This window comes from Alligator sinensis, unplaced genomic scaffold, assembly GCF_000455745.1.
Source record: "Alligator sinensis unplaced genomic scaffold, ASM45574v1 scaffold941_1, whole genome shotgun sequence".
NCBI lineage: Eukaryota > Metazoa > Chordata > Crocodylia > Alligatoridae > Alligator > Alligator sinensis.
Window position 1 is genome coordinate 839,407 of NW_005842163.1, and position 13,310 is coordinate 852,716.

At 44.0% G+C, this 13,310-nt stretch overlaps 1 protein-coding gene across 3 annotated transcripts in view; it reads left to right on the top strand.

Moving 5' to 3' along the window:
* Positions 1-10,291, top strand: part of PRKAA2 (protein kinase AMP-activated catalytic subunit alpha 2) — a 36,501-nt gene extending 26,210 nt beyond the window's left edge. For 2 of the 3 annotated variants that reach the window (XM_025206580.1, XM_025206578.1), the window contains exons 8-10: positions 438-564; positions 1,202-1,759; positions 9,105-10,290. In XM_025206580.1, coding sequence (XP_025062365.1) covers positions 438-564; positions 1,202-1,437 — 363 coding nt within the window. In that variant the 3' untranslated portion in view covers positions 1,438-1,759; positions 9,105-10,290. Of the gene's footprint in view, positions 1-437; positions 565-1,201; positions 1,760-9,104 lie in introns of all 3 variants that reach the window. The other variant, XM_025206579.1, reaches the window with a different exon arrangement.
* The last annotated feature ends 3,019 nt before the right edge of the window (positions 10,292-13,310 follow it).

The following is a 13,310-nucleotide window of genomic DNA, read 5'->3' on the forward strand; positions in this document are numbered from 1 at the left end:
CCCCGCCAGATGCCTATCCAATGTTATTATAAAGATATTAATTGTATTATTACAATGAGATATATAATATAATAATAGATAAGATAACATAACTCTATATTATGAGAAATAACGTATTAATAATATATTATTTCATAGAATTAGTGATTGCATGTTTTCTCAAAGAAATATTCTCCCTGTTAATTGAGTTACTGCAGTTTCTAGAGGCCTGACACCTTTGTGTTTTTTCACCTAGTACCTAGAAGCCAGGGAAGCATTTCTTAAAAAACACCTTTTAGAAGAAACTAGACTATTTATTTGTTTCAAAGCAATTGTTTTTTTCCAGGCAACCTTTTTTTTTCTTGAAATGTTTCACCCTTAAACAGGGGGATAGGAAAGAAATGTTTTTCTTTCCACCATCCTGAATCCGAGTCCTGAAAGATGGTGCCTTGTTCTAGGTGGTGAACTCCTATCATCTTCGAGTGCGTCGGAAGAATCCAGTAACTGGAAATTATGTGAAAATGAGTTTACAGCTTTACCAAGTTGACAATCGAAGCTATCTCTTGGACTTTAAAAGCATCGATGGTAAGCAGGAAGTGATGGGGCATTAGAGTTAAAGCACAGCATCCACAGTGGGAAGGCTATCATTCCCACCATAGACTAGTAAGATCCGAGGGTTGTTTTTGATTTAAAAATTCTTGTATTTTTTCTTTTTGGTATCTGCTGCTGTTTCCAGGCTGCACCACACCGACCCATTTGTCTCCACTAGAGTTCCTCTGACAGTTTAATGGCTCTTTATCCTGGTAAAAGGGAGCAAAAAGTAATTTCCTATCAGCTTACATACACATCATATGCAGCAACATTTTTCTTATCGGCTGTGAACTGGTTTTGATCTTACTTGTGTTAAAGTAGCACTAGGACACTAACAAATCCCTAGCTGGTAGGATCTCCCACATGGGAACAGTTGAGCTTCAGTCTCTACCCTCACCTTTTCCCATTCTGAAGTAACGTATGGTTGAAATCCAACATTGTGAGGTTGAAATCCTGGATTCGGGGAAGTTAATAGAATTTTGTCACTGACTTGAGTGGGAGCCGAGCTTTCATTCCTCGTGTTGGTTGGCTGCACGTTGCGGATGTAGAGAGTTTTCTTCCTGGGCAGGCCCCAACCACACTGCGAGCTGAGTTGGTGCTAATTAACACTGTGTGTTTGTACATTTTTAAGATGATGTCATGGAGCAGAGGTCAGGCTCATCCACACCCCAGCGCTCTTGCTCCGCGGCTGGCTTGCACAGACCAAGACTGAGTATTGATTCTGCTGCTGCTGAATGCCAGTCACTTACTGGATCCCTGACTGGTTCCTTGACTGGGAGCATATCCTCCGTTACTCCACGCCTGGGGAGCCACACCATGGATTTTTTTGAAATGTGTGCCAGTCTCATTATGGCATTAGCTCGCTGACAAGCAGCACCGAGTCACCGGTCCCTCCTCATGCAATGCTGCACTGTGAGACTCTGGTCCTATATCACGTATTTGTTTCCTTTTTCCTCCCACCTTCCCCCTCGTTTTTTGCTCTTTGGTCCCATCCTGGGAATCGTGTGCATTGCTGTGCAAACTCTTCAGAATCCAACTACTCCCTTGCAAAGGATCTGGTTGCCCGTACAGCGCATTAAGGGAACTAGGAACAGGTTTGTGTTGCTTACTACATTCTGGTGGGATAAAGAGAACCAGACAGCTTTTACCAGTGAACACGATCAGGAAGCTTGGCCGTGGTTTTAAAATAGTAAGTGCATCACTAAGCTTATCGGTAAACAACCCTCTCTGAAATGTTACCCCTATTTAAAAGCAAAGTTGGCTAAGCATCGGTGTCTTTAACACCAGCGCTGCTAAGTGAGATTTTTATTGTATCCCTGTTGCTATTCAAGGGGGGGAATCCCATGGATGAACCAGGTCAGACGTATAGACAAGTGAAACAGATTCTGGGCATAATAAAACAGCGTGGCAGTATTTACAAACCGGTGCCAGTAAGGCTCTAAGAGAGAGTTGCCAGCAGGCCTCTGTTATCACCTCCCTCATAAAAACCAGCAGTTGCTTAGATGCTTCTGTGATCTTGAAACACGTCAACCTGCTTCATGTGTCAGGTGGTGGGAGTACGGGACTGCATGCCAGGCACGGCTCACATTGCAGGCATGCTACAGAAACAAAGTGACACTCTAGATTAAGAGCAAGACACACATTTCCCCATTATAGTTCCCCTACTTGCCTCTTTTTCAGGCTTAGCTAGTTCTTTTGGACCTGTTGGACAGTCCTGGCCTCCTCGTCCCCTGTCAGTGGTCAAGGCTGCGTGCTGTATTGCACCACCTGCACCCCGAACCTGCTCTTGCTCACAGTTGGGCACCTGTAAACAGCTTCAGGCCCACGTATCTGAATGGAAACACAAAACAAAAAACCCATTCACTCCCCGGAAACAGAGGTCTGTGCCAAACTTACTACTGCTCCCTGGGAAACATCTGAGTAGTGACGACTGCTCACTAATTTCTCCTTCAGGGTATCTTCCATATCCCTAGCAGTAGAGGTGGGCATTAGACAGAGAGTAGCCTCTACCTGAGCTGGTTTGGATGAGGACAAGATATTTATGGAGCTGGGTTTTGAAGTTATGCGAGAGAGCGTGGGAGAGGGGCTGCTGGAAGGAAAGAGGCAAGGGGTCGATGGCAGGAGCAGAGACTCTGTTGGAAAGCAGTGGGAGCAAGGTACTATTGGAGACGAAGAACCCGTTGCTTACTGTTAGCTTCCCAGGTACAGCTCCACTTGCTTTCAGCCAGCTTGCTTTTTAGCTCGAACTTGTTTCCTCTGGTCTAACACCCATCCGCAATCCATCAGGTAGCCAACCACACAAATACACCCCAGGTGCTATTCCCTGCTCCCCTCCCCTAGTACAGGCATGCACACCACCACCGCACAGCGTGCCAGGACTCCTCGCTGGCCTGCAAGCAGAGAGGTGGGACAGAAGTACTACCTGAACCCCCAGTTAGGTGCTGTGTGTGCCAAGTGTGCATCAGCCAAGATACGTGGCACAGCTTTGTGACATGGGTAGTGGGGATGGTAATTTCCCTCTCCAAAATACACAGGTGCTTGAAAGGTCAAAGGGTTCAAGATGATCTTTCATGTCCATGCAGAAGGTCCCTTCTTCCTACTTTATCCCTGCCCCAAGATAGCTGCCCTTTTTACCGTTCTGGTCCTACTTTGTATAGGGTACCATTTCATCGTAGTCAGCAGTTAAGTTTGAAAGTAGAGTTTCAGGCCTAAGGGCTTTCATGTACTTCTAATGCTTAATAGACTGTGACCTTCATTGCTCTACTGATAAGGCAGGGATATCTTATGGTTTTATTGTTTCCTTACTACTGGTTATCTGAAGGATTGGACTGTGGTTTTTTTTTTTAAACAAACTATAGGGATTTTTAAGGGTAAAATTCTTGTTTCAACAAGGGTAAACTGGTCATGCATGGACCTTTTGTGTAATTAAAAAAAAACACACTTCAGCTTAATATAATGGGTAGCACTGGCATTGCTATGGTATTTAATTCTCCTCACCTGACTACAGAACTAATCACGTCAAGAAACAGCTGCTGCTTAAAAAATGTTGCCAGAAATCTTGACTGTTTATCACAAAAAACAAAACAGGAGGATTTTGGCAAGGTCGGTGCCTGCCCATTAAGGAAAAAACATGGTTCAACTTTTAAACGTATTATAAATGTGTTTATACAGTTCTTTTGCTAAATTATTTTTCTTGTTTTGTAAAGTTGCACTTTAATTTATACTATCTGAAAGTTTCTATAAGATGCAAGGAAAAGAATGATACAATAGGCCTTTATATAAATCATGTTAGATAATGAAGGCAAACCAGATATTTTGCCACCTGCTGGCAGTTAAAAAGACGTTGTCAACATATAATGTTGGTATTATAATTTTTTTTTTTTTTTAAAGAAAGCACAAATTGCCTTACTTTTGTTACTGATCACATCTTAGAGTGACACTGGCATAACTTTACACCTTTTTTTCCACAAACCACATTTAGACAGTGAGAGCAGCAGAGCAAGCTGCAGAAACCATTTCACTGTTCAAGTGTTAGTTAGAGTTTTGAATAGTTGGACAATTATTTTTTTTTTAAAGGAAACATTGGGAATATTTGTAGTATGCTTAGATTTTGTAACACGCATTTTTTTTAATTGAATTTAAAAAGTGCTCTGGGATGGAAGGGTCTCCAAGGCTTTGAATTGGTGTCTGGCAGGTGCATTATTTTACAGTCACTTGGCAGCCATGCAAGGCCATGGAGAATCTGCCCCGCCAAGCTCTTTTGTGAAGATTTAGGGCCAAATTAGACTTCCTTCTAGTCTCTCTACAATCTTGGCTGGTTTATTAGGAGTCTCCTTTCAGTGGCACATTCATTTTTAAAACAAGACGTAACACAACCTTTTTCTAATAGAACTATGAGGCAGATCCTGTACTCCAGGTAATGCTGCACTGTGCATGCCTGTGCGTGCACCCACAGAAAAAAGAAGCTAGGTCGAGGATTCGGATCCGGAGAGGTTTGGAGGGGGGACGGTGGTGTGGGACAGCAGGAAATGGGACAAGAAGGTTCGATCTTTGGTTCAGACCTTGGACCTGTACTCTTCAATATCTTCATCACTGACTTGGATGTGGGTGTGAAGTGTACTCGGTCCAAGTTTGCGGACGATACTAAATGGTGGGGTGAAGTGCATACTCTAGAGAGTAGGGAACGATTGCAGGCAGACTTGGACAGGTTGGGACAGTGGGCAGTATATAGTAGGATGCAGTACAACAGGACAAGTGCAGAGTGCTGCACCTAGGGCACAAAAATACCCAGCACACCTACTGGCTGGGAAGTGACCCTCTCAGCAGCACAGAAGCAGAAAGGGATCTCAGAGTCCTAGTGGACTCCAAGATGAACAGGTCGTCAGTGTGACGAAATCATCAGCAAAGCTAACCGCACTTTATCATGCATCAGCAGATGCAAGACAAATAGATCCAAGGAGGTGATGCTTCCCCTCTGTGTTAGACTGCAGTTGGCGTACTGTGTCCAGTTCTAGGTGCCGTACTTCAAGAAGGATGTTGATAGACTTGAGAGGGTCCAGAGGAGGCCGCTTGTATGGTCAGGGGCTTATAGGCCAAGCCCTATGAGGAGAGACTGGGGGACCTGGACCTCTTCAGCCTCTACAAGAGAAGGCTGAGAGGTGATCTTGTGGCCGCCTACAACTTCATTTGGAGGAGGCAGCAAGGGATCAGAGATGCTCTGTTCACCAGGGCGCCTCTTGGGGTAACAAGGAAGAATGGTCACAAGCTGACAGCAGATTTAGGCTGGATATCAGGAAAAACTTCTTCACGGTAAGGGTGGCCAAAATTTGGAATGGGCTTCCAAGGGAGGTGGTGCTCTCCCCTTCTTTAAGAGAATGCTGGCTAGGCATCTAGCTGGGGTCATCTGAACCCAGTACTCTTTCCTGCCTAGGCAGGGGGTCGGACTCAATGATCTGTTGAGGTCCCTTCTGACCCTAGCATCTATGAATCTATAAGGTGCAGCTGCTTGCCACTGGAGGAAGACTCTTTGGACAGGGTAGTTGGAGCATTTCAAGAGGTGCACCGATTCTGTATGGTTACTTGGCCCTTATTATTAGAGCAGTGGGGACCCCAATCTTTAATATACTTTGTTACGAGGTCAAACAGTGCTGCTGTTCCTAGGTTACAGATTGGCAGCTGCATTAGAGAGGAGCTGACTTGCTTAAAAGTCAGAAAAAAGTCTTGAAGAATTGAACTGTATGCTCCCAGCACTTGGGATAGTGCCCTAAACAACAGACCATCTGTTTGCATACCTTGGGGCAGTCTAGAGCACACTGTCTGGTAGGTTGGTGTAGTAAAAGGGGGGGAGGAAAGAAGTCAGGAGAACAGACCGTAGCGTAAAGTGGATTGCTAAAGGGGTGTCTACACAGCCACCACAGCAGGATAGCAAGGACACCTGAGGTGGCTTAGCACTAAATTCTGTAGAGGCGCCATCAGGAATCTGACCACAGCATCATAAAACAACTGAAAAGCCAGATAAATTAATACACTCTGATCTCCATGCTCTCAGTTCCTGAGCTAGCATCAGGTATCTCTGTATTACGCTGAAGCCTTAGCCTTTTAAAGCAGGAGAAGTAGAAAGCTGGGCATTGAGATGATCACAGATTTCCTCCTAGAAACTAGAAGCAACAACAAAGTTTTATGGGCCGCCAGAAGCACAGGAAGGTTAAAAGACTTCCGAGTTAATGCTAACCTTTGAGTTACTGCCCATAGTTTGAGGCCTTAGGGCTGATAAATCTGTAAAAGGTATACTTTTCAGTGCCTGAGTTCCCACGCCCTTATTATTACATGCATTTGAAATGCAAAAGAACATTTAATCGTATCTGACCCCAAAGAGCAGACTACCATCCTGCCAGGTTTATGCAGTTCGTGACGTTGAGAAAACCTTTAGGAATGAGGTGTAATGTCATAAGCACTTTAATATACGGTCTTGTTGCTTTAACAGTGCATTTGTTCATGTGAGCATTTCTTATAAAGCAATTAATTCCTTCCAAGAACCATGAGCTCCCTGAGGAAGATAGGCTCCCATCCTCAAGGCAGGTGCAATTTCTGGGCTGTCAGGCAAGACTTAGCAGTTGCATCTTTTTGGTGCGGTGCAAAACATTAGCAAAGTAAACGAATCCATGCAACTGTGTCGACTGTGGAGACTGGACAGTCACCTCGCTGGGGTCACTTGACCCCAGTTGTCTTCCTGCCTAGAGCTGGGCGGGGGGCTGGACCCGATGATCTGCAAGGTCCTTTCCAGCCCCTAACAATGTATGACTCTATGACTTGGTAAGGAGACAGAGTCAAAAACTGTTTAGAGTCCTTGTGCTGCATTTCACCATCTGGTAAATGACTCTGTTTCAGTCAACAGGACAGCATAGAAGCAAACAGAGAGCAACTCGAGTGCTCACGACCCTCAGTTCCTATATCCAGTTCCCTTGGCAACACATCCCCTACCAGACTGGTAGTACTTCCAACAATAGGCTTTCCCAAATGGGCTGCATTTTCTGGCATCTTTAGGAATTGTACCCGTTCCTTCTGTTCACATGGGCCAGGGTTCTGGTTCTGATTGCCCAGAAGCTACTTTACTCCAGTTATAGTTTCTAATTGCCATCACATCTGTAGTTAGTGTCTTGTGAAGAGCCACCCACGGTCACTTGGATAAGCAGGGTAGATCCATTTGGATTCTACAGATGTGAACTACTCAACTTACAGTTTTTTAGTGGCTTACTCTGTTTGGAGGCGTCACAGGTTTACCAGATGTCAGAAGATAGTTCTGACAATGCCGCACATCTTGGACCTGCAGGATGGTGCAAAGATGCAGCTTAATGGGGGGGTGTAGAGATTTATTCAGTTATCTGATCTGGGAACTATCCAGCCATAAGATCATATAGTTTAGGTCACTGTGGGTATGTCTATGTGAGGCGGTTACTGCTGTTGACTAATTAGCCCCTCAGTAAGTTTTGCACGTCTACACGTGTGCCCCTATTAGGCTGGCATAAACTAATTGACTCCACATCAGGATAGTACTTGCATTTACAAGTACTGTACTACAATGGAGGTTTTTTTTTTACTCCACAGCATTGCATGTGTAGACATTGTCCCAGCTGTCTGGGGCACAAGAGTGTTTCAGGCCGGAGGCCACCTGCCAGCTAGCCCTGCACTGAAGCACCCTCGTGCCCCAGCCAACCCCTCTGCAACACATTGAGCCGAGGGGAGCAGCCCCCGGCTGATCCCCAGGGTGCCCTGCCAGCTGGGGATGCTCCAACCTGGCTCAACATGCTGTGGTCCCAAGCGATTGTTCAGACGGCGCACCCAGAAGCAATAAACTCTGGAGTTTATTGCTTCACTTTAATTGCACTTTTAGACATGCCCTGTTTCTTTCTTAGTAGGTCCCATCTACCCTCACCCCTCTCTGCTGCTTCCTTAAGGAATGCCTTTCCCTAATATTTCAGTCATGTTTCATCAGGGAGACAGATCAGAGTATCAGCACTTCCCATCAAGAAGGTCCAGTGCACAGTCCTGACGTGAGACTAAGCTAAAGCAAAAGTGGCAACGTTTATGCAAACTCTTCCAGGCACATAGGGCCAGTGTGTTGCCTAGACCCTACTAGTCTGCCAGCTCATTCGTACAATGCTTCCCCATCCTCATCAGCTATCCTACAGGAGAGGAGGGACCCTTAAAAAGGCCAGTACCCTTTTTCCCCAGCAGTGCAACAAAGGCCTCTTACTTTTGAGGTTAGAGGGGTGTATTTGCTAGACTCCAAAGGTGAACTAAAGATTTAAGAAGGTATGATACACAGGTCATAGGGTAACCCCCAACCTATTAACCCTACAAAAAGTGTCCATTAGGGCAAAGGATATAAACACTTGTAAGAACTGAAGCAACTGGTTAAATTACCATTGCATTTTTATTTTGATCGTGCCATCTTCTAAATCAGAACAGGCTATCCAAGCCAGATCTTGTCCTAAGCAAGTCCTGCTCAGCTTACAATACTTGGTCATCACTGGGCTACTTTATACATCTATTCAGGAGGAAAACAGACCCATACACCATGCACACAAAATGAAATTGTGCCTTCTATGTGTTAAAACTGCTGAAAGTCGTAAGTTTGTTTCACTAGGTCTGCAAATAGTGCATTTTACTCAGATTCATACTGATGAGAAATGTATAGACCCTTTCTAAATACTTGAAGTGCATTTGTTAAGTGCTTGTTTTGCTTCATCCTGTTCAGTTATCAGGGGATAGGAATTTTACATCCATCTCTGTCGATCGTCCAAAAAACCCTGTGAGATTCTTTAATTTTGGACTTGTATCTTAGTAGGCTACACCTCATTGAAACTGCACCAGCCAACCTACTGCTTTCACCCTTTTCCAAAAGCAAGTCTTGTTTTTAACATTTTCTCTTAAACTACATGCAGTACTTTCCTGGTTTTGGTTCTTCCTTCACATATACCCATTTCGGTAATTTTCTTTTTTTAAAGAGCGCTCCTCTTTTTTTTCTCTTTCAGTGGATATATTATGCACAGATTTAACATGGGCTATACCTTGGCTCAGTAAGAAGTCCCACCCCACGTGCAATCATGCTTGAAGTCTTCATGGTCTTGGTATCAGTCTGAAATCAGCCAGCTTAAATACAGTGTTGTGGTGGAATACTGACTTTTCACAAATTATGAAATGGATATTAAATGCAATTGTCTATGCGTTCAATGCACATCTTCACCATGTTTAACCAGGAGAACAGGTCAGCTGATCAGAGATCCCAGTGTTAAGCATGAATAAAACTAACTAGAAGAAAGGTGGAAAGTACAGTGTATTCTGAACAAAAGCCTTGAAACTCCTGCTGAAGCTGCCTTAATTTATCAGAACTTATGTATAAGACTGTTTCTTCTTATCTGTATCTTTCCTAAGTTTTTAAAATAGTTTCTTTACCCTCATCTCACAAAGCTGTGAAGTAGGTACTGTAAACATGGTAATATTTATTCTTGTTGCTGGGAGCATGTTCATGCACTCTGTATCATGTTCTACTTGTGTGTTTTATAATCTTAAGATATTTTCTTTCTTTCGAGTGCAAAGCAAAGCTCAATGACATGACAGCTGTAGCGCCCACCTCAATTTGGGCAGGAAAACCCCCCTCATCTCCAGTTAATCCCCGAGGGTCAATACAACCAGCGTGTTGCAATTCCTTGTTCAAGTATTTTTTTTTTTTTAAAAGAAAGTTGCTTCTGATTTTCTCTGGTTACGATATTTTGCCTGCCACTATTAAAAAGCTCTGGATATAATTTCTTTTTTTTTTAAAGAAAAACAAGGTCTGTAAAAAGGTTACATGGGTTTTGGAATTTCACTTTTTGTTAACAGAAGGACCAGGAAAGAAGAGATGCTTTTTATTATTATTCTTATTATTAATAATGATTACACTACTTTTAAAATAATAGCTGTTGTGAAAGGGCAGAAGCCCTAGTTTCAGTTTTGTTCTTTGTGCAAGTAACCGACCGTTAGAAGTCACAAAGAAGCCTTTTACCTTCCATTTATGGTGTGGAAAGTGTTCCTCTGTGTACTGCACTGCATGTGATAGCTGTCTCCATGGCTGACATTTGCACTTTAATAAACTCAGAGATGGAAAAGAGAGACAATAGCAACAAAGCCTTAAAATATATATTTAAATTAAAGGCCTCAGCGCTGCTGGAATTAATGGTAATCCCTTTCCTTCCTCCCCTCAAGCCTTCTGGTATCAAGAAATAATGGAAAGAGTCAGAGCGGCATACATCCCAAATACTGACACAGACCAAACGCTCCTCTTAGTACTCCAGGCGAAATCCTGACTCCACTGTAATCAGGGGCAAAAAAAACCCCACCAACATCAATGGGCTCTTGTCCATGTAATCAGCATTTAGCTGCTAAAAACGTTCCTGGTTTAATTTTCCTTTCTTAGCTTATGATGACTAATTCAGTAATGTGGAGGTGATTTACCATGTAATGACTTATTGTGCTATAACTAGTAAAATGTGCTAGGGGTCACGTCCGAACAATCCAGACTGTCCCCCCGTTCCCACTGTCCTAAGTATATGGGCTCAAATAAGGAATTTCTTTTGGGCTGGGATTAGAGATGGAAATCCTTCTTGGGCTACCCCATGCCATACCTCTATGGTTTTTCTAGTTTTCTGGTTTTCCTGAAATTGAGCTGGGATTACAGCTGGAAATTTTCCCTGGTCGGAGGTGTCCAAGAGAGTCCCCCAGTGCCACAAAGGCAGGGCATGGGGTGCAATAGCCACATATAACAGCACATGGGAATGGCAGATATGCACCAAGATCTGGGGTGTAACAGCTGCATATAACAGTGAAAGGTGGGGTGGGGGCTGAGATGCACCCCAGAGCTGGGTGCAATGGCCACATATCACAGTTTAGCACAGCCCTCACCATACACTGCCAGGGCCCTTCACTCCTGATCTGCAGTCCCCTACCCTCCCAGGAGCGCCGTGCAGTGGGGCCCAGAGGGATCAAAGCCCAGAGCTGCAGGCGGCAGCTCAGTGTACAGAGAGTACATGGAGGATCCCGAAGGCACTACAGCTGCAGCCAGCAGGCCAGGCATTGACAGTTCAGTGGTACAGCTTTTGCCTGCCATGTAGAAAACCTGCATTCGATTCCTGGCCAGGGCACCAGGGGGTTGAGTTGCCTGCAAAAGGGAATCCCCACTGGGGAGAGGGGCTCCACTCACCTCTTCTACCCCGCCCCACCAGGGTGCCTGCACTTCAAGTTTTGTGGGTTCTGACTCTCATATTTTTTGAACCCTGCGCCTAAAGTCTTGTTGATTTGTCTCTGTTGTATGTGTATGTTCACCTAAAATCCCTTCGACTCCCCCCTCCCCAGATTTCTGGAGGGAGGGTACCATTGTCTCCCAGGGTCCCCTTGCCCCCTGCATACGTGTTATATTCCACCCTGTTCTTTCCCTATTAAACCCATATACAGTTAAGTTCCAGTTGGTTTCGGCTCTACTCTGTAGGAGATATGTGGGAGTAGCTCTCCTCCCAAGTGGCTACCCCTCCCATAGCGCATTAACACCTAAATCCCTTCAATTGGAGAGGAGGTATCCGGGTACCACCTGGGTTACATTTACCACCCGGGTTACCCCTGCCCTGCCAGTCCCCCTCACTCCTGACCTGCCTGCCCCCCCCCAGCCCAGCTGGTGCCCCTTGTTTGTGACCCACAGGGAGACAAAAACCACACCAAGTTTAAAACCCTGGGGGCCTGCCTATGTCCTTAGACCAACGCTGCTACAACCAAATACCCGGTCTAACAAAAAGTAATTTTAATTAACCTGAGTCTTGAACTGCTTGACCTATAACAATTTGATCTTTGCCACGAAGGGCATGCGAACACGGGAAACAATTTTTGGGGAATCCAAAAAAAGTTGTATTTTTTATTCGTCTGAACCATGAACTAAATCGCTAGTAAAAAATTGCAAGATTAACCCCTGGAGTCTGGTTGCAGCGTTGCAATAAAAATTCGATGGATTTCTATGGATTACTGAGTGAACCCAAGCGGCACCTGATGGTGAAATGGTTGCAAAGCAGGGAAAATCCCATTTTTGTGCGCAAGTCAGTTCCACCTTGAAAATTTAAAATGATAAGAAAAACCCTCATGGAAGAAATACAGGAGCTAAGAATAAAACATGTTGAAGGTATTTTAAATTACCATGGGGGAAAAAAAAACAACCTAAAACAAAATCAGCTGATAATGTGGATACACAGATGTGATTTAGCCAGCTTAATGGCAATTTTTGTCACGTGGACACAGGAAAAGTATAATGTGGAAACAGGAGAGGTGTAACGTGGACAAGTGCCCTAAGGCTTGACAACTACACCAAACAAATTGGGGCTCTCTCAATACCACTAAGTGGTGGTTATCATCAAGGGATTGGTTTTAAGAAAACAAAGGGCAGAGATTTAAAAAAATTAAAAACAACTAATGAGGACATGTCAGGATGTACAATCAAGCGCCACTACACAGGGTGCCACCTCTAGTTTCCTCGTGCAATATTTTGATCTCACCTTGATTGCAGTTTCCTAGAGGGTGTGCATAAACTTAATGTAATGAGCCTTTCCCAGAGGGGACAAAAGGTAAGATGATTGTCAAAGTAATATGCTGCAGTCTGTCCTCAAACAGATGCCTTGGAGCTCATTATTCGAGTTTCATCAGGTTACAAAAAAAAAATCTCTTCTACCCAGATGAATGGGCATTTCCATTACACCCAATCCCAAATGGAACTATCCCTCATGAGGACAGTCTGCTTTAATTTTGATTAGTCTCGAAGGGCTAGTTTTCACATGGCGATTTAGGACCTAATCCCACAGCACTAATTTTTGTGCATAATTCCATTGCAATAACTGCATAAAAAAATTAAGGACTCGGGTTATGATTATACAACTCTTGCAAACAACAACAACAAAAAACAACAAAAAAAAACTCCCACAACCACCGTCCACCAGATTTTTACCTATTGTAAACTGTGATCGCCTCATCACTCAACTGAACTACGGCACTTGACAATCCAACCCAATATGAAATTTCACCTACAAACTTCCTGTACTTTCTTAGGCCTTGCTTTACAAATTCAAGTTTAATGTCATTAGAAGACAAAAGCAGGCAACATGATGAACAAAGCAGTTCTTTGCAGTGACTTCAGTGTTATGAAATGTAAAAGGTAATGCTATACTTGA